Source organism: Mastigoproctus giganteus, chromosome 5 (genome assembly GCF_048544385.1).
Source record: "Mastigoproctus giganteus isolate SK-2022 chromosome 5, ASM4854438v1, whole genome shotgun sequence".
NCBI lineage: Eukaryota > Metazoa > Arthropoda > Arachnida > Uropygi > Thelyphonidae > Mastigoproctus > Mastigoproctus giganteus.
In genome coordinates, this window is record NC_143579.1 from 15,403,995 (window position 1) to 15,429,463 (window position 25,469).

The following is a 25,469-nucleotide window of genomic DNA, read 5'->3' on the forward strand; positions in this document are numbered from 1 at the left end:
TAAATGGATCAAATTGATTAGTTGTCCAATAAAAAGTAGCATGACTGCTGCATGTAGCAATCTCATCTTGACAGCCATGGGATGAGGAGCCGTTATCAACTCATGCATTGGTCTGATGATAGGATGGCAAGGGTCTCGAAATGTCATCATTGTATTAAATTTAGCTTAATTAGGTCATAAGTACTCAGTAAAATTAAATTGAATTGTTTGTGTTATGTAAGAGTGCTTTGTTACATAATAAATGTAACAAAGATAGCACCAGTCTACAAAAAAAAAAAGATGGAGGTGCTTCTAGTTTGTTTTGTATTTTTACAGGTTTTACAAATAGATTATTTTTTGTAAAAATATATAAAAACAGAAATATCAAAGACTGCGTCCTCCTATCAAGCTTAGATGGCCAAAACTGGATTTCTTGTACAGTAGACTGAGTTAAGCTTGTAAACTCATTTCCTCACAGTGACTCTTGACTATATCATATCCTGTTCCACAAAGAATTGTAAACATTGCACAAACAGCAAATTTCTTCAAGCCCCCGTTTCTTAGGCCCTTCTGTTCACTGAGCCACAACACTCTTGCTGCTATGAGCCCGTTGCTTTGCTGCTGTAGTCTGGCACATGATTTCTGCTTAAAAAATTCAATATAATTTTGAATACTACACTAATTTACTAGTTATGCAACAATCATATGTACTATCAAGTTTTTAATAAAAACATGTATTATGCTATAATGTTACATTTGTAAAGTTAAGTTAATTATAATAGATAAGAAAATTATCTAATGCCAACCTATGTGATTTGAACTATTGAGATACCACAATTAGTACTCTAGAATTCCCCTATGAACTACATTATGTGATACGGTATTGAGCCCCTCAACGTGGGCACCTGTACGTGGTGAGGGGACCTCCCAGTGATGCTGCTGGTTTTCCAGATTAGCATCACTGGGATCCAACGCCCATACCTTGGTTCCAGGGTTACACCATTGGAATCCGGCGTGTGCAGCCGTGCGCCGCGACCCGTGGAAGCGGAAAGGGGGATCCTGGTGGTTGAGGGACCCAGCTTTAATACACCACTTTGGCCCCTGCTTCGACAAGACAGGTGGTCCCGGACCGGCTCGACTGGGATTAATCGGCGGGTGGTTTTATACTGCTAGGGTCAACTGCGTTCCAATAAGTCTCCCTCCCTATGGTCCTGGGACGGGATAAAGACTTATTGGTAACGTGGGTATGGTGTTCTAAGCGAACTCGGCGTCCCATTCGTGTACGCAGTACCTGCTAGTTCACGAGTGGGTGTCCCCTCATAGGGCTCCGTGGTGGGTGAGGTACTTAGGCATCAGACATTTTCTCTTTACTCATATGAGTAATTTAAATCCCCTTTCTTCTGGGGCCCCAACAAGGCCCTACCTAATCGAAATGAAGACGCAGAAAACACCTCTGCAAAAAGAGCCAGGACTGATTATACACCACCACCATCAGTGACACCGCTTTTCCTCATTCTCCATTCCATCGGAGAGCAGTCCATTGGGAAGATGTCACCCTTCTTTATCCAGAAAGGATTAGAAGGGTTGGCAGGTTCACCTAAAACTGTAAAAAGACTGCGTTCTGGTGACCTTTTGGTCGAAGCTACTTCTATTAAACAGGCGGAAAAAATCCTGAAAGCTACATCAATAGGGGGAATACCCATCATCGTAACCCCACACAAAACTTTGAATTCTTCAAGAGGTGTCATATCAGAGTGGGATCTTCTTCACGTTTCTGAAGAAGAGATCTGCTCTGAATTAAAAGAACAAGGAGTGACAGCTGTCAAGCGTATATCGATACGCAAGGATGGGAATCTCGTCCCTACCCGAGTTCTTATCCTCACTTTCAACACCCCACGGCCTCCAAGTTCCATCAAGGCAGGCTATCTAAACTGCCCAGTGAGGATTTATATCCCAAACCCACTGCGGTGTTTTAGATGTCAAAAATACGGCCACTCACAAACATCTTGTCGTGGTAACCTTGCCTGTGCTCGATGTGGTGTTAAAGACCACGAGAGCAAGGAATGTTCAGCATCAAAACCGATCTGTGTCAACTGCCAAGGAGAGCACCCTGCCTACTCTAGAGCATGCCAGCGGTGGAAGGATGAGAAAGAAATACAAAAACTGAAAACAGAGTTGAATATCTCCTACCCAGAGGCTAGAAAACGTATGCAACCAATAAATAGCGGGAAACCTTCATATGCCCAGAAGGTTTCTGCAAAGTGCACTGTCGGGACCCAAACCGAGATGACTATACCACCAAGAGAGTCATTCACCCCGATTGCACGCTATTTATTGAGTTCACAAAAGCCCACCAAAAAAACACAGTTGCCACTCCTATATCTGTACCTCCTAGTGCTCCACCACTACCAAAACCAAGTGGTAAAGAGCCTCCAGTAATAACAGAAACAATGGATGTAGAGAACAAGGAGGTACAAGATGAATCAGTCTTGGAACTCTTTGCGGAGGAAGAAATGGACACGGGACAGCGTCCATTCTTCCCCAAAAAAGATAAAGCCAGGACTGATAAAAGTAAGCCCTCAGCACCTCGGAAGCCGCCTGATGGACCCACCAAGCCAAAATAATGGCTAAATTCCTACAATGGAATTGTCGTGGATTCCGGCGAAATACTAATGACATCAAGGCTCTCCTGCAAAAGCACGAGCCAGTTTGCTTTTGCTTGCAGGAGACTTATCTAAAGGCAAATGATGATCCCACAATGCATAACATCACCATTTTTCGTAAGGATAGAATTGCGGATGGTCCTGCTCATGGGGGAGTGGCTATCCTTGTGGGCAACCAGACCCCAGTGCAGCCCTTGCTAATTACAACTAGCATAGAAGCTGTTGCAATTTGCTTTACGGTGGGATTTTTATTAACAGTCTGCTCTATCTATTTAACACCTGGCACTGACCTTGATGATCTTCTAACACAGTTGCCTCCACCTCTCTTACTTCTCGGGGATTTTAATGGACATAACACCCTGTGGGGTAGTGCTAACATCAATGGAAGGGGACGAGTCATAGAGCGTATACTCAATGACAATGACCTTTCCCTTCTAAATACTGGAACAAACACCTTCTTCCACATGCCTACCTGTACCTTTTCTGCCATTGATCCCTCTATATGCTCCCCTTCTCTACTCCCTTCACTTACTTGGGAAGTGGAGGAGAATCCATACGGAAGCGATCACTTCCCTGTGATAACCTTGTTACACAGTGGGAGACCATGTCTTCCTTTCAGGTTACCACGGTGGAAGATTGATCAGGCTGACTGGATTGCCTTCCAACATCAGGCAAATTTTGATCTCAGTACCGTCAGCCAAGAGCCTATCAATGATGCAGTAACGTACATCACAGAAGTTATCGTCCAAGCAGCTGCAAACGCTGTTCCAAAAACATCTGCCCGGTTTCCACCATTTCCCAAACCTTGGTTGAATTCCCAATGCACAGCAGCAAAAAAGGCTCAAAACAAAGTGTGGGGATATTCCGCCGATATCCTACCACTGTTAATCTAATAGCCTTCAAACGTTCACGAGCCAAAGCACGTTACATTCGCCGTCAGAGTCAAAAGGAATCTTGGATCTGTTTTACATCATCTATTAACCAGGCTACCAATTCTAAGGTAGTCTGGGATAAAATCCGGAAAATGAAGGGAAAATATACATCCCACCCTTCTTCAATCCTAGATTATAATGGATGCACTATTGCAGATCCAACTGCAATAGCCAATGCTCTTGGGGAAACATTCTCTAACATCTCCGCAACATCTTCGTATTCCCCACAGTTCCTGGTCCTGAAACATAAAATCGAAAAGCAGGCACTTAATTTCAAATCCAAGGGCCTCTATCCCTACAACGGGGCATTCACTATGCAAGAACTGAAGAGAGCCCTCACTCTTTCTAATGCAAGTGCTGTTGGACCAGATGGCATCCATTATGAAATGATTAAACGTCTTTCACCAAAATCTATGGATTATCTGCTCCTTCTATTTAACAGAATGTTTATTGAAGGGCAGTTTCCGGACTCCTGGCGGAAGGCAGTCGTCCTTGCTTTTCCTAAGCCAGGAAAGGATCCAAAAGTCATCACCAATTATCGTCCTATTGCTCTGACTAGCTGTCTGTGCAAAATCCTGGAGAGAATGGTTAATTCTTGTTTAATATGGTACTTAGAATCAAATGACCTTCTCTCCAACATCCAGTGCAGCTTCCGAAGGAACCGGTCCACTTTGGACCATCTTATTAGATTGGAAACATCCATCCGGGATGCTTTCCTAAAACGCGAACACTTGGTGTCGGTGTTCTTTGATATGGAGAAAGCGTATGACACAACTTGGAGATTTGGCATTTTAAAAGATCTGCATAGCCTTGGTCTTAGGGGGCAACTCCCCATTTTTATTAAAAACTTTGTAGCCAATCGATCTTTCCAAGTTCGTGTGGGATCCTCACTCTCTCGTTCCTTCAGCCAGGAGGAGGGAGTACCACAAGGATCAGTATTAAGTGTCACGCTTTTCGCCATCAAAATAAATTCCATCACAGAACAACTTCCTCCAACTGTAAACAGTGCCCTCTATGTTGATGACTTTAGCATATTTTGTCAGTCATGCAACATGAGGGTTATTGAAAGACAACTGCAGAAAGCCATTGATCGTCTCAATTCCTGGCCACTTGTTAATGGCTTCAGGTTCTCGCCGGAGAAGACCGTTTGCGTACATTTTTGTCGCAAGCGTAATCTTCATCCTGAACCTGAATTAAGGCTCGGACAAAACGCTATTCCAGTAGCACCGGACACAAAATTCTTGGGACTCGTATTTGACAAAAAGTTGACCTTTCTGGATCATATCCGTCAACTCCGCACAAAGTGCACACGAGGGCTAAATATTCTCCGCTCGCTCTCCTTTACATCTTGGGGAGCAGACCGATGCACCCTTTTACGGCTTTACCGTGCACTTGTGCGGTCCAAATTAGATTATGGGTCCCAGGTATATTCCTCAGCCAGAGACAGTGTCCTTCGATGGCTGGACCCTGTCCATCATCAGGCCCTCCGTATCACTACTGGAGCATATCGCACATCTCCTGTCCAGAGTTTGTACGTCGAAGCAAACGAACCATCGTTATCGCTTCGACGTAAGCAGTTGTCTTTAAAGTACGTTTTAAAACTGAAATCCCTGCCAGACCATCCCATGTGGCCATTCGTTTTTGAGCCACGATGGGAAAATTTATACAACACCCGTAAGACTACCAATCGCCCTTTTGGTATTCGCCTCCAAGAGCTACTCATAGAACTTAATATCAAGGTAGACAAGGTTGCCCAAACACCAAAGCAACCCCTTCCACCCTGGCTTGCTCATGTCCCGGCATGTGACTTTTCCCTTAGAAATTGGGGAAAGTCGGACACTCCATCATCGGTCTACCTGCAGCTTCATTCAGCACACCGAACTTAAAATTCGGACTTCGCACCAGTCTACACAGACGGCTCGAAGTCGGAATCATATGTGGGATCTGCTGCTGTCTTTACAGACAGCATTACATCGGAGCAGATTCCCTCTGAATGCAGCATATTTACTGCAGAGCTGCTCTCTGTAGAGTTAGCCTTGGATCACATTAGTAAATGCCAATACCAATGGTTCATTTTATATTCTGACTCTCTCAGTGTGTTACAGGCTTTAATATCTGTGAGATATAATCCTCATCCGGTTCTCTCTAGCATTCAGCAGAAGATTCACTTCCTCCGAGAACGTGAATATGATATCCGCTTCTGCTGGATTCCCAGCCACATTGGGATTAGGGGAAATGATTTGGCTGACACCGCAGCCAAATCAGCAATCCCCAATAATAATCGCTGCCTGTCAGTCCCCTATACAGACTACAGGCAAATAATAAACGAGAAGATACATTCCCAATGGTAGGATTTGTGGAATAGACTGACTGGGAATAAACTATATCATATAAAGCCTGTAATTGAACCGTGGCAGTCTAGTCTGCGCAGGAATCGTAAGGAGGAAGTTGTTCTTGCCCGGACCCGCATAGGACATAGTCATTTGACACATTCGTTTTTGCTGAGGGCTGATGACCCTCCTATGTGTGAGTCCTGTGGCACAATCTTAACAATCAGACACATTTCAGTTGACTGTACCAGTTTTAGAAATGCTCGTTTTACCACTTTTAACCTGACTGAGCCGTATACACTCAGTCAGATTTTATCCGACAATGACCATGTGTCTGCTATTTTTAATTTCCTAAATTTAGTAAACCTTTTTATTCATATTTAAAAAATCTTATTATTTTAAGATTTACTATTGTTACTTGATCTGTTACAGTTTATACTTGTTTTTATAATCTGACGTAGTGACCTAATTCAGTAGGTCACTGAAAGTATTTACTTTTTATGACAAGGGTTTGGCGCATTATAGCCATAGTTGCTGATGCGCCAATAAAACTCAATCAATCAATCATACGGTATTGAGGTCAAATCACTGATACAAATGCTCTACCTATAATGAGTCATAATTAGTAATAATTATTATTATTATTATTACGATTACTATTACTAGTAATAAATAACAATAATTATTAGTAATTATTAATTATAAGGTAAATGAGGAATCAACTTTCTTCAAGTTGATTTCTTCCTTGAGTTCTTCAAGGAAGAACTAGACAAACTGTTAGAGGAGATTAGCATTAGCAAAGGCACATGATGAAAGAAAGCAAGCTTACATAGCATCAGCCAAAAAAAAAAAAAAAAAACACCCTTATTCCACCCATCCACTCGCTCCAAATGTTTGTCAAGTTCTGCCTTGATTCTGTTTAAGCTATCAACTTCTACAACAACAGCTGGAAGTTTGTTCCATCAATCAACCACCCGCTGGCTGAAGGCAAACTTCCGCACATCTATCCTACAACCATCTTTCCTCAATTTGAATTTATGCCCTCTCGGGCAATTATTCTGAGCAAGAGAAAGAATCCCATCAGCATTGAGCATGCTCAAACCATTCAAGACTTTATACACCTCAATGAGATCACCTCGCAGGTGCCTAGTCTCCAGACTGTAATTTGCAAAACTTAAGCCTTTCCTCATAAGAGCAACCCTTTGTTCCATTCACTAATCTTGTTGCCCTTCTCTGTATTCGTTCCAACAGCTCTACATCCTTCTTAAAATGAGGCCTCTAGACCTGTGTACAGTACTCAAGGTGGCCCTACCATTGCCTTATACAAAGGGATAATCACCTCCTTATCCCTGCTATAAAAATTCCTGTATATCATTGACAAGACACCATGAGCTACTCTTGCAGACCGTCTGCACTGCTCAGAAAACTTCACATCTCCCTGCACAATTACCCCCGGGTCCTTTTCATTCTCTACCACTGTCAGTGTGGTACCACAGAGTTGATACGTTACTCTGGGGTTGCTGTTTCCCATGTGTAGTACTTTACATTTGTCATGTTAAACTTCATTTGCCACCTCTCAGCCCATCTGCTCAACTTTTCGACATCCTGTTGCAGCAGTGTACTGTCATTAGTGTCATTAACAACCCTGCCAACCTTCGTATTGTCTTCAAACTTGGACATTAAGCCTGATATACCATCATCAATATTATTTATAAATACAGAAAACAATAATGGACCCAACACTGAACCCTGAGGGATTCCACTAATAACATTAGTCCACGTTGAGCAGTGTCCATTGATTACCACTCTCTGTCTTCTGCCACTCAACCATCCCCTTATCCATAGCAGCAATTTGCCTCCAATGCCACACTGCTCCAATTTGTGCAGCAGTCTTCCATGTGCAACAGTATCAAAAGCCTTTCTAAGATCCAAATATATAATATCAAAGTTATTCCCTGCATCCAGTTCTTTTGTGACTACATCATAGTTTCAAATTAGTCGGACAAGACTTCGCCTTAACAAACCCATGCTGTGTTCAAGCTATAAATGAAGTCTTGTCTATATGATCCTGCAATGCTTGTTTAACCAGTGCCTCCATTAATTTTCCTGGAACAGAAGTTAAACTAACAGGTCTGAAATTAACTTTGTCTCCCTTTGATCATCCTTTGTGGATTGGGATCACATTTGCACATCTGCAGTCCATGGGTACCTCCTCTGAGTCCAGGGAAGCTCTCATAATTATGGCTAAGGGTTTGCTTACTTCCTTTGTCGCCTCCTTTAATATAACTGGATAGATTCCATCCATCCCAGGTGCCTTTCTTGTGTTTATCTTCAACAATTTCTCCCCCACTTTACTCTCAGTTATTGCAAGATTCTCTAGCTTACTGCCAGAGTTGAATACACCTCTGGCATTCCCCTCACTGAATAACTCCTCATGTGTGAATGTCGATGCAAAATATTCATTTAGTTTGTTAGCTACCTGAGCAGGATCATCAACATCGAACCATCGATATCAAGTGGACCAATCTGATTCATCCCCTTCCTTCTAGAGTTTACATAAGTAAAGAACTCTTTGATGTTTTTCTTTGCATCCTTTGCCAAAGATTTCTCGTAATCTTCCTTCGCCTGCCTAACCTCCTTTGTAACTTGGTTACAGACCAGCTTATATCAGTCATAGGCTTCTGTGTCACATGTTAATTTATATGTATCCCATGCATTTTTCTTCTCTGTCACATGTCTAATTAATTTTTCTGACATCCATTTAGGCCTAAATCTTGAACAATATTTCTTTGTTGGTATGAAAAGCCTAGTAGCTTCCAAGATTAATTCTGTGAATGCTTCCCACTTTGAATTTGCTGTTGGTAACATCATCGGTTGGTTCCACCGTATAGAATTTAAATACTGTCTCAGACCACCGTAGTCACCTTTACGAAAGCAAAAACCCTTCCCTTGATGGTAGTTACCTCTGGATGGATAGGTGAAATGAGCAGTGTTGCTTTTTTTTTTTTTTTTTTTCTTTTTTTTTTTTTTTTGTGGCTGGTGCAGTATATAAGCTTGCTTTCTTGCATAATTTGCTACTACTATCACCACCAGTAAGAATAATAGAACTTTGCCGATAATGATCCATCAGCAGTGATGAAATAAAACAAAAATTACATACAATTAAAAATTAATAAATAAACCTATATAAATACAAAATTCCGAAAACTTTGTATGTTCTAACTTTTGGTTCATTCCACTTTAAACTCATATAGCACACTGAATTGTAATAAAATTTATTTAGTATTAATTATGCAATCATGTAATAATGCTTATTAGTGACTTTTAGCTGTGTGTGACTTATGATTACTAAACACCATTGTATTAAAAAATATTGAAGGTTCACTCTATGTACATAGTCAAAAAAGTTTTGCTGGTATGAAATTAACTGTTTCCTTGTGAAGATTACTGAGTTCTCAAATTTTATACTTCTGTATATGCACATGGTACATTGTTTTCTATTTTTATTTCAGGACTGTGCTATGTTGCTCTCTTCAGAAGCAGAAGGCAGGGGATGTTATCCTTTAGATGATCACATTCTATGCCGTAGTTGCAATGCAAAAAGAGTTCAAGCTTTGACATCCCGTATGACCACTGAGCTCTAGATGTGACTTGTATTCCCTTCCCTAACCTTTAAATGTGTGACCTATTTGGTAGTGCTTTAATATACTGCAATAAAGAAATAAACCCCCTTTTGTTTATAACAGAAATGTATTTCTTGAGAGCTGCAGTATATATTCCACATTAAGAAATCACTGTAAGAAAAACAAAAATGCTTATTTGCAGCTAATTTTACTGCAGATGTGTTGTGCAGTATTGGTTTTGAGTGATACTAGTCTTCAACTTGACATTTCCTACATTACATGGGAATTTGGTGCATATCTTTATTGCACTTTCAGTTAATTTTACAATCAAAGATGTTTGGTATGGCAATTTATATAAAGCAGTAAAATACTTTTTATATGTACTATTTTGAGCTCTATTTTTTATTGTTTTTAACATTCAATATTGTGAAATTTGTACTTGATTAAAGAATGTGTAGAAGTAGCCACGAAGTATTACAGTACTGTAATTTTTATGTGAGAATATTTTCAAGGCCAGCTGGCTGTGCCATAATATATGTATTTCACTTTTCACAGCTGAATGTGTTTAAGTGCATTCTGCCCTTTGTATATGTTAAAGGTGTTTTTTTTTTTTTTTTTTTTTTTTCCCTTTGTAAATTAGCTTCAGTGTTTCAAAGAGAATTTGTAGATGTTTATATGTCATTAGTTTTGTCCCTCCTCCCCTCAAACAGTTTACTGGCTACCTTTTTCTATTATTAGTGTACTTTCTGTTGGACTGTTAAAATAAGAACTCTGTATTTGTATAGTTTAGAGTGACTGGATTGGGGAAATGTCTAAGAGGTGCCAAAGGGGGAAAAAAACATGATTTCATTATTTATGTTGTATTTTAATTTCTTAACTGGATAATTGTAACAAGTATTTTATATATGTTTTTTGTGGAAAGGAAATATATAAAGTATTGATTCTAATAATTAGTCCTAAATGGGAGGTTAGATGAGTACTTATACATTACTTTTACTTCATTATCATAGACTTTTTATTAAAAATGCATACACCTAATTATACAGGTGACATGTCAGTCAGTAATGTCATGTGAACAGCTGGAACAAGAACCACTTTATTAATATTATATAAAATGAAGAACCACAGTTACTTTATTTTATATAATATTTTAAAGTTTTAAACATTTTAAATAAATGAATTTACCTAAATAATAAAATATATATTAATTAAATAACTGAAAATATTCTCCTTAATAAATATATAATAAAGTAAAATAGTATAATTTATATGGGTGTAATCCATATAAAATAAGAATATATATATTCTTTGCACTTTTATCAAACCCATTAATTCCTCCATGCATACATATATATGTATATATGAAATACAGGGTTTCCACAAACTCTTTTACAAAACTAAAATGTGAAAATATTATACAAACCTGAAATCACATCCAGGTGATAGATATCTTCAGATTTTTATTCATTACCTGGAAAATGTGTGCATTGCAGAAAATGCCAACCCCAACAAGGCACAATGCATAGTCTTTTTCGATGAGCTGCAGTCTGCCGCCACTGTTCTACATGAACTTCAAAATTGATTAAAAAGATGCTACCAGGTAGACTTACAGTTCTGAATTTTTTTTTTTTTTTTTTTGTCCTCACCTTTTTCCCATTATATATATGAGGTCAGCGTTTTTACTGTTTTGGCATGAAATTTTTACGGCCGGATGCCCTTCCTGACGCCATCCCTCACCCTTTATCCGGGCTGGGTATTTGCGGTAGTCATTCCCTGACCTACCGTATTTGTGCTACGCACTGCTGCTCCAGCCCACCTGGCTACGGAGGTGCCACTTACAGTTCTGAATAGTGCGGAAAATTCTTAAAAGGGCACTTGTTTGTGCAGTCATCCTGGCTGTGGTGGTGGCTGAACAAAGTGTCAGTGAGGACAGACAGTGGAGCTGGTTCAAAGAAGTTTTACACAAAGCCCAGTGAAATCCATATGATGTGGCAGTTGTGAGCTTCACATCAAAGTCAGCCATGTATAATATGTCACTCTGCTATCTGAGGATGAAACTGTACAAGTTACAGCTTGTACTGAAGCTGTTGTTGATTGATGACAAGACTAAGAGGATGGAATTTTGTTGGTAAATTCCACCATGATTACAGTTTCATGATTGTGAAACTTGGGGAAGGAAAACTTGAAGATATCTTCTAACGCCTGGATGATATTTTAGGTTTGTATATGTATTATCCTATTCACACAGTAACATTATAGTATTATAAAGGAGGTTTGTGGGCACTCTGTACATACAAATGAAATCCTCTCCAATGAAGTGCCTAAATTACCATAAACATTTTGTTATAGAGAAGTTTCACTAAACCGAAACTGTTAGTTTTTTGAGCATTTAGAAAAAAACTACTGTTTTAAGAAAATTAGTTGTATACACACAATTTGTTTTGTATAACTTTTATTAAATTACATATATACAATCAGAGCATACTAATTTTTAAAAAAAAAATTGTAATTTTTTTATTGGTTGATAAAACAGAAAACTTGCTTTTTTTGAAAAAAAGTGTCGCATTTCTTTTTGCACTCATTACCTCATTCTAATGTAGCACATTCATATTTTTAAAGCAGCCTAAGGGGATTCCTTCCTGTATCTAAAAGTATAAAACAATTCCTTAAGGCAGGAGTTCTCAAACTGTAGGTTGCAACCACTCTCGAGGGAGAGATTGTGAGCAACTTAAGGGGGTTACAAAATTTTTAAAATTTTGCCTCAGGTTTTGAATGTGATTTTTTTTTTTTTTTTTTTTTTTGTTTGTTTTGTTTATCTTCAATGCTACAATTTTATTTTATAGAGTAGTACAGCTCTCATTGTTTTATTTATTATATAGATTTAAATTTAATTATCAAATGTGATATATTTATTTCTTGGGAAACTGAAGTGAAATCAATTTTATATATGGGGCTCTACAAATTCATTTAACATTTTAGAGGGTGTAGCAGAGTTTTGAGAACCCCTGCTATTATGACGTCTGGCCCATTGTGTCATTGATAAAAATTAGTTAGACCATAAGTTTTGGATTTTATGCTGTGAAGTGTGATTCCTGCTGCTGATGAGAGTAGTGTGTGATATTTCTTTTTTGGTAATTTATGAATTCACTGAATTTATGTGATTCATTTATTACTCAACTCATGTCTTCAGTGCAGAATCTAATGTTACGTATTGTGACAGTCAATAAGCTTATAAATCCAACTGATTGACAGGTGGCTGTAACAGACTATAAAATTCCAGGCTAATTTTATTGACAGGGTGATTCAGATTAATAAGTAACTGGAAAATAGTGTTAGTTTTCACAGTCTTTCTTAACAAGTTACAAAGGGGTAATCACCTATACTTAGCATACCTACTTTCTGCAAATAGAAAAACTTTGAGAATGCTAGAATCATTTTTATTTAAAATCCAATCCAAGAAATCCCATAGAGAATTTTTTCTAGTGGGGGGGTTCAGCTGTTTATAAATACATGCCAACATTTTGAAAGGACAGTCCTTTCATCTTGATTCATGATATCCTTAGGCATACAATCTTTGTGCATTATGACATCATATAATATTCCGAACATTTTGCATTGTTTTTTTTTTCTTTCAATATTTATTTCCCCAATGTGGGGTATTACTTAAAACACAGATTATTATTGCAGTTTTCTTGAGAAAATTAAGAATATTATGGATACAAATGAAGATCTGTCCAGTGTCATCGTGCCATTAAATATAAATATTTACTGATTTTAACCGTATGTTTATTACATGTTGACTTTAACTTTTTCTCCATTTCACAGGTTCACTTCATATCCTATGGACACAAATTTTAATAAGTTTCTACTCTGTGCCTTTTCTAGAGATGTTTCTGCAAGAATTTAAGATCTGAAAGGTTGGAAATATTCCCTTTACAGAATGCTGGTTAAAAAAATTTTTATGTGAATTAATAGTAATGAAATAAAATAATTACTGCAGAAAATTAAAACTACATTAAATTATATAAATGAAGAGCACACTAAAAGTAAACCTTTTCCTTGTTTATCCTTTCTGTTCCCTGGAACAACCTTTCTTCACATTTATTGTCAGAAAATTACAATCTACAGATATTCGTGACCAGTGTCAATGAGTATCTTATGTTTTCTAAAATTTCAATCCCTTCCCCCCACATACACACTATCGTGTGTTAAAATCCTATTACAGTGAATGATGTTTTAATGAAAATTTCACTATAATGAAAATATTTGTAGGTCCTAGCCAACTTCTTTTGTTATCAATGCTTTCTAAGTCATTCTTTGAATGAAAGAGTTTTGACAAAAAATTCATTAGCAGTGAATCTTCAAAGTCCAGTTGTACTAAAATGTTTTTGACAAAAAAAAAAAAAAAAAAAAATTATTGGAAAATCATGAATGGCACTGTGGGACCTACATTGTAAATATGTTTATGGGAGCATTTACTTGATGGGTGGGTGGGTGGGTGGGAGTAGGTTAAAAGATGTAGCAGAAGAATTCAGTGCCACACATTGTTTTCCACATTTTTGAATGTACTTTTTATTGTTGTGTGTGTTTTTTGTATAATGTACCATGACTGTCACAAAAAAGACAGGAGAAAATCAGATGTGTGAAGAATTTGGATATTAGTAATTTCTTTCTCTTTGTACAGGGGGGGGGAGTGCAAATCAAATGAAACATGCAAAATCAGTTATGGGGGGATATCGACAAAAGATGGCACGTTTTTATGATTTTAAATCTTTTGTTCTAGTAACATTCCCATAAGTGGTGCACTTGATCTGCAAAAAATGTACAAAAATGAAATTTATGCAAGCTGCACCTATGCATTTTCAGTTGGACTTAAGTTGGATTTTCTTATTGACGTGGAAAAAAATTAAAAAAACCATTAATATATGAAGGAACAAGTTGTATTTCTGAATATGCAGAATTTTTAAAAATAAAATATAGTATAAAATATCTATATTTTATCTATAAAATATAGATAAATAAGATAAAAGAAAAATAAATAAAAATAATTATAAATAAAAGAAAAGTGAGGGAAAAATTAAACAATAAAAAAATCATTAATTTATGATAAGGAACAAGTTGTATGTACTGTATTTCTGAATGTGCAGCATTTTAAAAATAAAAGATGCTTTCAAAAATTATACTTTTTTTTAACAAAAAAATACTCTTTACTTTTGTAGTTTCCATATTTTGTCACTTTATTTATTATTGATGTTAAATTTGATATTTAAATAAAATGGATTTTTCTATGTCACTGTTATAAAAGTTCAAATTTTACTCGGTACAACAAAAATGCTTTGTGCACTTCTGAGAAGTTTGTTTTAATGGAAATTTATACTATAACTTCTAACACCTACCATATTTGCATTTTCCACTTGAAAGGGAAAAAAAAACAGCTGCTATAGTTTTTCACTGACATCAGTTTTCTTTCTTAATAACAATACTTATATAAATAAAGCAGGCTTTACATTACAGAATAAAGTACAATGGATCATGGATCCACTGTCCCATGAGACATTAGACACTAGCATATTTGTCTGAGCCAGAAGTAACTTAAGAGTATTAAGCTGTCAGTATTTATTTATTTCTTCTGAGCACAACACACTCAAAAGCTGAATGAGTAGTGACCTCTATCCCAATTAATGTAAATTTCAGTAGTTTTACATGAAAATTCTCCAGCTGTTTTCAGTGCCAAAATTGATAGGTTCTACACTGTGTGACTAAATTGTAGAAAACGTGGTATAATTCATGCAGCTTGCATTGAAGCAGGACAAAATTTGGTATGGTGGTGTATCATAGAATAATGATGAAATGAGAGAGCGAGAAGCTTCAGACAGGTATAAGGGACATTTATCAGAATTGCATAAGAATTTCCAACAATGTTAGATTACGTAAGTTGATACAAGATGCTCGAATGTGCACTGTCATGCATGAAAGAAAATCTTGGCTAACCGCACCCCTAAAAAGTTTCACATCAGATTCAAGAATCTGTTCTTGGTACCCCTATCAAAAACATGAAGGGTGTAGCCCATTATTCTACCCACACAAGAAGGCCGCCTCCACTGTAACCCTTTTTCTGATTTTAGAGGGATGTGGCCACATTCTTTGTCTTCAGATGAAATGTCTAGAATACGTAGGTTAAAACGGGACTCAAGGGCTCCAAGTCACACGTTCGTAGCACCAGTTATGACAAACTCTCCGGTGGTTTGGGTTTAATGGGATACAAACTACTGGCTTCCTTATATAGAGTTCACTTGAATTGAGCCTTCTTAACGGCATGGTCCCGGGTGAAATGTTTTCCTATGGCTGAGCAACCTCAAGAGAATTAATGAGAGGACACCATAGGGTTCCCGTCTTGCTGTTAAGAGCCAGGTAGGGGTCTGTTCTGGTTGACATAGCTCTCAGGTAATCTTGGCCAGCTCTTGTAATGGTTCCTGTCTCCTGAAACGCATCTCCATAATGCAGACAACACTGCATGACACATTAAGCCAACAAGCCACGACTCCCCATCTTAAAGTTATCCGACAGTCTGCTATCTCAAAGAATCATCCGAATGATTACTTTCAGTGCTGAGTACTGAAGATGTCGTTATCCCACTGAGCAAGCCAAAAAAGGGAATGAAGTGATGTTGCAACCCATGTTTTTCTAGACATGAATAATTTGTATACTGTGCAGCTCTTTAAGATGGTAGGTTGATTTCTGTTGAATACATGGACTTTGCATGCCATAATGCTTATATTGTCAAATATTCTCCTTCAGCAGCAGCATTTCACAATAAAATATTTGTGAAAATGTTCTCTTAATTTTGTTGAGCAGTGTATTAATTATGGTTGCATCATATGAAAAAATTTGAAGTTCCCAGTTCCATTAATGGTCAGCCCTGCAAAGGACTTCTTGTTCTTTCCAAATTCATATTGGTAATTGCACCATTTTCTTTTAACTGTTAAAATATGTAGTTTCATTCCAGACTGACCAATTTAACTTTTCTGTTTCTTCATTTGTTCTTCCATATTTGGAACAACCTACCCTCATGTATAATGAAATTACAACCTATAGAAATTCCAGTCCAGTGTTAGCAAGCTGCTTCTCTTTCCAACTCTTGTTCAAAGCACTAAGAGTAATAGATATTTCAGCAGCCTGTCATGTTTTGAGATTATTTTTTTTTTAATAATGATTGTTTTGTGTAAATAGTGAAAGGGAACTATTTGCCTGTTGAGAGGTAAATTTTAAGTCACTGGGATTGTATTAAAAAGTGGTACTTAAATTAGCATTGACTCTCATCAGTCATGATCATTAGAAAGAATATTTTTATTTTTGTGCAGGGAATCAAGTTCATTGTTATGTTGTTAGAAAATAAGCAATGAAATGCACATGTGAATTAAAACATTTGGAAAGAAAAGGGTGATTTTGTTCCTTGTTGGTAGTGTCTTGGTAGGAATTTAAAAAATTCTATGTAGTGAAAGCTTTGATTTAGATTGTCTTGCAGTTCAAATCTCAGCTGGTTGTTTTTAAAAAAAAAATTTATAGACCTGCACGAGGAAGATAAAAATTTTAATTATTGTTGTAATAGTTTATCTAATGAGAAATTTGCTTCTCTTGTGTTGATGCTGTTTATCATTAAAGCATTTTTTTTTTTTTACTAGCAACTAGAGTGATTTTCCAGGTTAACCTCTGACAGTTATCCACAAAATCTCAATAATTTCTCATTTGAAATGAGTTTTCAGTTCATTCTTATGACCCAAAACCAGAAGATCAAAGAGAAGAGGATCACTGTTTCTTTGAAAATTGGTGTTGTTTTGAACCTCCAAAATGCTTGAAGTGGCTGCATAATGGTTTTGCCTTTTAATTAACTACAACTTGAAAACACCCTGTGATTTTGTACGACTTTACGTAACCAACTGTTTTATTTAATTTAAGTTTTTGAAATAAAGAGACCATCCTTATTTTTTAAAAATTTTATATAATGTCAGTTATTTCCATTTGTTTGCTAGATGCATTATATAAAAACATATAATGCAAGAAATATATTTAAAAAGGTATGTATTAAAAATGTATAATGAAAATTACAATAAACAGACATGGAATGTCTTCCATGCTGAATGCTAAAGACTGAATCATCCTTTTGCATCTTTTATTTTATCAAACCTTAGAACAACTCTGTTACATGTTTCAAAATTACTAAACATAATTTTACATTTTAATGTTAATTTTATTATTTTAGCAATCTGAAAGTAAATATTCTATGACAGTAGAATTCATGTTATGCTATAGAAATTATGAAATTATTACTATAGAAATTAGAAATTATTTGGTTTAATCATAGTTAATCACATGATTTTAACCATATACGCATTGGTTACAATCATAGAAACTTATAATTTGTCAACAGTTTATACAAGTAGCATTAAAATACTTATTTTGTTGCAATTGCATTTCTGAAATTAAGTTTTACCATTCGTTTTGTTGATCTTGTGTATATACAATAATATACAAGTTTTTAAATTGCGTCCTGTGTTTTGGCTATAGTATATAATGCCTTGACAAAGGTTGCTTATAGCACTATTGGGATTACTGTAGTAATGGCAAACCAGTGTAAGGAAGTGTGGCTTATTTAACATTTCCTTAAAGAGAGAAGGGAAGAGTTATTCGTTCCCTCTATGTATTTGTTTAATCCTCCCTTAAATTTATATCAGCTTAACTTCTAAAAGAGACAGTTAATAATAACTGCTATAACTGAAGACTTTCTTGTAACTTAACTATGCAGAATTTGAAGTTGGGACCCTGTCTTTGGTGGATCCCAGACTAATGTCCATCTCCACCTTAGTGCCACTGGAATTCAACATTAGTCTGGAAAAATTTAAAATAGTCCTATGTGTGGTTAATAAATGTATATGCAGTGTTAATGAATGTGCTGTTGTATGCATTATGAGTGTCAGGCCTCTTTGCTACCAGGGATCAGCCATCACCTGGACAAATTCTGTCCAGTGCCTGGCTTCGGCACATGGAGCCAGACCTGTTTCCAGTCTTATTGCATCCACTGGAGGTAGTGCAAAACTAGTGGACACATTCACTGCATCCTCAAGTTGCCCAGTCCTGTACAATGTGGACAGATAGGATAGGAAAGGATTTGCTCTTAGTTGACACAGCCTCCTTTTACCAGGAGTGGGAGTGCAGTAGCACATGCTCTTTAGAGTATACCGGGGTTCAATCCACCAACTGCTAAATACAGTCAATCTGCCACACCACACTGGACCAGCATGGCAGATTATGGTCCATTTTCCTCAATACGAATCGTTTAGGAGGCTTCCAACCTGCAATGGATTGATAACCTTTTTTTACCTTTTCTTACTTTTTTTTGCAGTTTACCTTTTTTTTTATGCTCTTAGTTAAGAAGCACTTAAAGTCTAGAGCAGTACATCCAGTTGAAATGGGTGATTAATGCAATGCAATGCAATGTTGTGTCAGTGTCTTGTAATGGGTTAGTCACTCAAAGACTAGCAAGACTTGTGGATTTAATGGATGGCTATTTTCTATAGCAGCATGTTAGAGGCAACATGAGGAAATAATACTCTTGATCTAATTATCAGCAGTGATTATTCATGCATTAAGAATTTGCAGATAAGAACCACTAGATAGTGATTGCAGTGTATTGATTGGGTTTTACTTAAAGATATAACTACTGTAAAGGGAAGCGTTTTTGCTTTCTTAAAGCAACTACAGACAGTTAAAATTCTATGCAGTACGACTAACTGATGATGTTACTATCAGCAAATTCTAAATTGGAAGCACTCAAGGAAATAATCAGAAGCTATTAGGCCATTCGTACCAAGAAATATTTCAAGGCTTAAACCTAAATGTCAGGATGTCATGAACTAATCAGATTTCTTCCAGAGAATAGAAATGCATAAAAATAATTAGGTAATACAGAAACATATGGTAGATATAAACTGGTCAGCAATCAAGTCACAAAGAATGTTTAGGCAAGCTACGGCAGATTATGAGAAATCTTTGGCAAAGGATGCAAATAAAACCACTGATTGACAAAATTAACAGAACAAAATGTTTATCATGAATATTTTTTGTAAACACTGTCACCAAAAGCGTATATTTGATATAATAGGTATCCTACATGCAATTCCCAAGTATCCAATAAAAATTGATCTGCCACCTCATACAATCGCATATTATGCTAATTATTCAAGCTTATAAAAAAACAGGTTGTGACCAGATTCTTGTTTTTTGGCTTGCTCAGTAGGATAGCCACATCTCCAGTACTCAGGATTGTAAGTCATCCTTTCCATGATTCTTTCAGATGGTGAAACTGGATGACTTAAAGCAGGCAAGTGTAGGTGGCATGGCTTAATGTGTAACAGTGTCTTGGCACTATGGAAGCAGTTTCAGGAGACCAGAAGCATTGCAAGGAGAGCTGGCATAGGGTTACAGCAACTAGAACAGAACACTCATGCTCTAACAGCAAGAAGGAAACAGGTCTGGTATAATTTTTTTTCAACGTGGTCTGTGCTTGTTAACGAGAGATTGCTTCTACATTATTCTTGTATCCTGTCTATTTAAGGGGATACCCTTAAATAGACAGGGTACAAGAATACATAGATGAGCCAAAACATGACCACCTACCTAAAATGATGTTGGTCCTCCACCTGCAGTCAAAACAGCTCGAGCCTGGCGAGACATGGACCTCACAAGGTTTCTAAATGTCTTGTGGTATCTGGTACCAACAAAACCAGCAGATCCTTTAACGCCTGTAAGGTCCATGGTTGAGATGCCGCAGATCGAAGTTGCTGTTCCAATACACACATGCTCGATGGGATTGATGTCTGAGAAATTTGGTGGCCAGGACAATACCTGGAAGTCTTACTCATTTTCCACCAACCAGACTCAAACAATCCTGGCAGTGGCATGGCGCATTATCCTGCTGAAACAGCACTGCCAGAGGGGAAGACCATTGCCATGAAAGGGTGTACCTGGTCAGCAATGATGTTTAGGTAGGTAGTAGACATCAGAGTACCTGGCACATAGATGAATGGACCCAGGGTATCCCAGCAGAACATCGCCCAAAGCAAGACTGCCACCACCACCTGCGTGTTTTCATTCCATGGTGCACCCAAGCGTCATCACTTCCCCAGGTAAACGACGCACACAACTGGCCATATGCACAACAAAAACGTGATTCATCGGACCAGACGACCTTCCAATTGACCAGGGTCGAGTCAGTTTCGATGCTTGCGTGCCAATTCTAGGCAGTCGCCAGTGAGCCTTGGTTAGCATGAGCACTCGGAGCAGCCTGCAGTTTCACAGCTCCGTTTTCAACAGGGTTCGATGTACGTGGGTTGAGACACACTACTCCCATCACCAGCATTCCAATTACCGGCAATTAGTGTCACAGTTACACTTCTGTTGCCTCCGTACCATCCGGGGGAGCCTTTGCTCACCTTGAGCATTGAACCGTGGTCATCCATCCCCTCACTGATCGTTCGTGCGTTTTCCATCGTACCACTTTCCGTAGATACTATGAGCATTTGGTCCTTGAGGTTGCCACAGACATTCTCTCAGATATGCCGGACAAGGTGTACTTGCTACCTGGCATTCTAAAACACTAATGGAATTGATATTCGGATGATACTCAAGTCAAGTAGACCCAATTTCGGCGAAGTCCAGATGGTCTGTGACAGCCTAATCCTCTGCTTGCACCTTCACGATGGTGGGACTATTAGTAATCACGGGTATAACCTCCATGCACAAGTACATGGTGGGTGACCACCCAGGTGTGAACATGCGTCGAGGCGTAGCACCCACACCACATAGAGGAATGCCGCCCCTCTGTTACCAGGCAGCACTAGGTGGTAGATGACTCATCAACACCACCACTTTGCTTATTGGAGGGTTGAAGTGGTGGAACCCATGTTTAGTCTTTAGAGCTAAGTTCCGGTCAACCCTTCCCTATCTCTTCCATCATGCAGTATGATTGATCACCTTTGAGGTTAGGATGAACATCGTGGTGAGATCCAATGTTCCTTACATTTCGAGGGTACAGCTCTAAAACGGTATTCGTAGGCTGGTCGCTAGTTAGTACACCGAACCTATTGGTAACTCTCTAGGTGGCTTCTGGATCAGCTACTGTATAATCTTGCTCCCTCTACTCTGCCAGATAGTGACTGGAGGGAGTCCGAGTAGTTGTATGCAGGGAGAATTGTCAAAGAACTGGGCATATTCTTACCAGGTATATACCATATCCAAAAATTTCATTACCATGAATTGTCAAACTAATATGTCTGTTCTGATATTCCCTGTTGGAGACTTGGCAATTTGGAATCTATCTTTGATCTTCTCTGGCTTAAAATCTCTTTACCTCATTGTGTCAAATTCATCTGTTGTCTCTACTGTTCTCCCAGCTCCACTAATCACTTGGAGCTCTTTGACTTCCTCTCTTTGCAACTTGACTTTCACCAGTCCAACATTCCTAACAGTGAGGCAATTTTCCTTGGTGATTTTAATGTTCACAACTCAACCTGGCTTCCGTTTTCTAGTCACACCAACCCAGCTGGTCGAGATGCTGAGGCTTTTGCAATTACTAATGACCTTGCACAGATTGTTCATTTACCTACAAGAATACCGGATAATCCTAATCATACAGCCAACACGCTTTATATTTTTGTCACCAACAACCCTTCTAAGTACACGGTCGAAGTGAGAGCTCCTTTAGGCACTTCAGATCACAACTTGTCATTGTCTCTTCTCCAATGGAGCATTTATCTCATGGCTATTCCCAACCTCGTATTATTTGGCATTACAAGAATGGAAAATGGGATGACCTGCGAGACTTCTTTTCCTTTGTCGGATTACTGTTTCAAAAGTTCTAATGTCAACGTTTGCTCAGGTAGTGTCAGTGAAATTATTCTTGCAGGAATGGAATCCTTTATCCCACATTCCAGTTTAAAATCTCGTCCTTTATCTAAACCTTGGTTTTCCAATAAATGTGCTAAGGCTATTTCATATGCAACATTCTTCAATTACGATATGCAACATTCTTCAATTACGATATGCAACATTCTTCAAGAGAAGAATGTTGCATATCGTAATTGGCTTGTTTCTAATTCTTCAGTTTCATTTTCTGCCTACCCCATCACAACAGTTGTAAAGCAGTTATTAATCAGTCCAAACTACAGTTTGAACAGGCTAAGAGTAGAAAACTTGCTTCTTGCCCTAATGGTAGCCGAACATTCTGGTCTCTTGCGAAAGCTATTGTCCGCAACTTTTGCCCATCTCTGCTCCAAACTAGATAGTTCTGTTGTCACTTCAGCCAAGGATAAAGCTGACATGCTAGAATTTTCTTCCAGCTCATGTTTTAATGATTTTGGTAAAACACCTCCCAACATTCCCAACACGCTCCATTCAAAGCCTCCTGTGGTCTTTCGTCAAAAGGATATCAGAAGGATTTTGATGAATCTTGATAATAAGAAAGCTCCAGGTCCTGATGGTATTTCTCCACTTGTTCTCAAAACCTGTGCTCCTGAACTTACTCCTATTCTTTGCCGCCTTTTTTCACTTTCTTATTCCAAAGGTGTTTTTCCTTCTGCTTGTAAATTTGCTCATATTCAGCCAGTTCCTAAAAAGGGTGACAAATCCCTCCCATCCAATTATCGTCCCATTGCAATTACTTCTACTCTTTCTAAAGTAATGGAGAAATCAATTAACCGCCAACTCTTAAACTACCTAAAAGCCTTGCGTCTGATCAACGATCGCCAGTATGGATTCCGTCAGTGTCGATCCACTGGTGATATTCTGGCTTATGTTACCCATTTATGGACTAATTCAATGGAAAGGTTCGGTGAAACACAAATAGTTGCTCATGACATCTCAAAGGCTTTTGATCGTGTTTGGTATAAAGGTCTTCTAAACAAGCTTCCATCTTATGGTTTGCCAGCTGTTTTTAGTAATTGGTTATCTAGTTTTCTCTCTGATCGCTCACTGAGGGTAATAGTAGATAGCTCTCTGTCTTCTAACTTCTCCACTAATGCCGGTGTCTCCCAAGGTTCAGTTCTTTCCCCCACTCTTTTCCTCTTGTATATCAATGACCTTCTTCCATTGACTAGAAATCCTATCCATAGTTTTGCCGATGATAGCACATTGCATTCCACTTTCCATTTTGAGAAACCCTGTCCTCAATTATCTTCAATTTCTCGAAAATCTGCTGCCAATTCCTTAAATGCCGATCTTCAGGTAATTCTCCAGTGGGGCAAATACAACTTAGTTGATTTCAACCCTTCTAAAACTAGTCTCGTCTTATATCTCTTCTGCTCCTATGCTTATCTTTAGTGACACTCCGATTTCTAGGCAAAATGATATATCTCTTTTGGGGATTACCCTGACTTCAAATCTCTCTTGGCACAAGCACATTACAAATATTGCTTCCTCTGCATCTAAAAAATTTGGTTTTCTCTTTCGCTCTCGGGGTTACTGTTCTTCCAAACAGCTGCTCACTCTGTATAAATCGCAAAACCGCCCTGTCATGGAACATTGTTCCCACATCTGGGGTGGAGCCCCCAAAACCTCTCTCAGTCTTCTTGATTCCATTCAGAAGAGGGCAGTTAGGTTAATTAATGATTCATCTCTAACAAAGCCTGTCCACTCGCTTTCTCATAGATGTACAGTTTCTGCTGCATGCCTCTTGTACAGGTACTTCCATGGGCACTGTTCTTTTGAATTGGCTTCTATAATTCCCGCTCTCTCTTTCAAAACAGTCCGAACACGTGCCGCCACCAGCCAACATCCATTTACTGTCCAACTTCAAACCCACAGAACCAACTTTTCATCTTCCTCATTTATTCATTCAACTGCCGTTTTCTGGAACAACCTTCATTCATACGTATTTCCTGAAAATTACAATCTACAGAAGTTTAAGTGCAATGTCAACAGATATCTTCTTTCGTCTTCTCAACCTCCAACCCAAGCACGGTACTATGTAATATAGGTTCTAATACCTCTCGTGTTTGGGGTTCACATAAAAAAAAAAAAAAAAAAAAAGATGTGCGGAAATTTGCCTTTAGCCAGCGGGTAGTTGGTTGGTGGAACAGACTTCCATCCTTTGTTATGGAAGTTGATAGCCTAACTAAATTTAAGGGTGAGCTGGACATGTGTTTGAAACCCATGGAGCGGTGAAATGGGAGCGTTTTTTTTGGCTGTTGCTTCATAAGCTTGCTTTCTTGCATCATATGCCTCTACTAATGCTAATCCTAATGCTAATATGTGGAATGTAAAAATCTCCCATTATAAAACTTTCTGATTTACTTGCCCACTCTATTTCTTTTTATAGTTATTTGTTATACTTATCACAGTGATTAGGCCTAAAACACATTTTCTGCTTTCATTTTCGTTTTCCCAGTGGTCATGTCACACCAAACTGAATAAACTTTACACTAGTCACCCATGTCGACCGGATGCAAAGCCTCGAATTAAAAATGCTTCTTAACTAAAAGCATAACCCCCCCCCTCCTTCCTGTCCTGTTTTGCCCTTTATGCACACATTTTACTCCCCATATTCAAATTCAGTATGTCTTATGTCCGAGTGTCACCATGTTTCCAATATCACCATCCATAATGTCTGCATGTGATTACTTAATCAATACTTCAAATTCATAAGATTTGTTTACAATGTTCCTAGCACTGGTATACATGCAAATACACATACATGTGTTATTACTCTCAGTTACCGTAGCACAGGCCATGTAGTCACTTGTTCCTCATTAATAAAGATTGAAAACGATATAGGGTCTAACACTGAACCCGGAGGTACTTTACCAATAATATTCCAAGAAGAGCAGTGCTCATTAATAAGCTTTCTCTGTTTTCTTTTATTCAACTGTCCATCCCTTCATCCACCTTTAG

The 25,469-nt window shown here is 38.1% G+C and overlaps 1 protein-coding gene across 3 annotated transcripts in view; it reads left to right on the plus strand.

The window, feature by feature from the left end:
• Positions 1–9,862, plus strand: part of LOC150085198 (lipoma-preferred partner homolog) — a 196,447-nt gene extending 186,585 nt beyond the window's left edge. For all 3 annotated transcript variants that reach the window (XM_090373083.1, XM_090373085.1, XM_090373084.1), the window contains one exon: positions 9,417–9,862. In XM_090373083.1, the coding sequence (XP_090229209.1) occupies positions 9,417–9,548 (132 nt within the window). In that variant the 3' untranslated portion in view covers positions 9,549–9,862. The remainder of the gene's footprint in view (positions 1–9,416) is intronic.
• Positions 9,863–25,469: the final 15,607 nt, after the last annotated feature.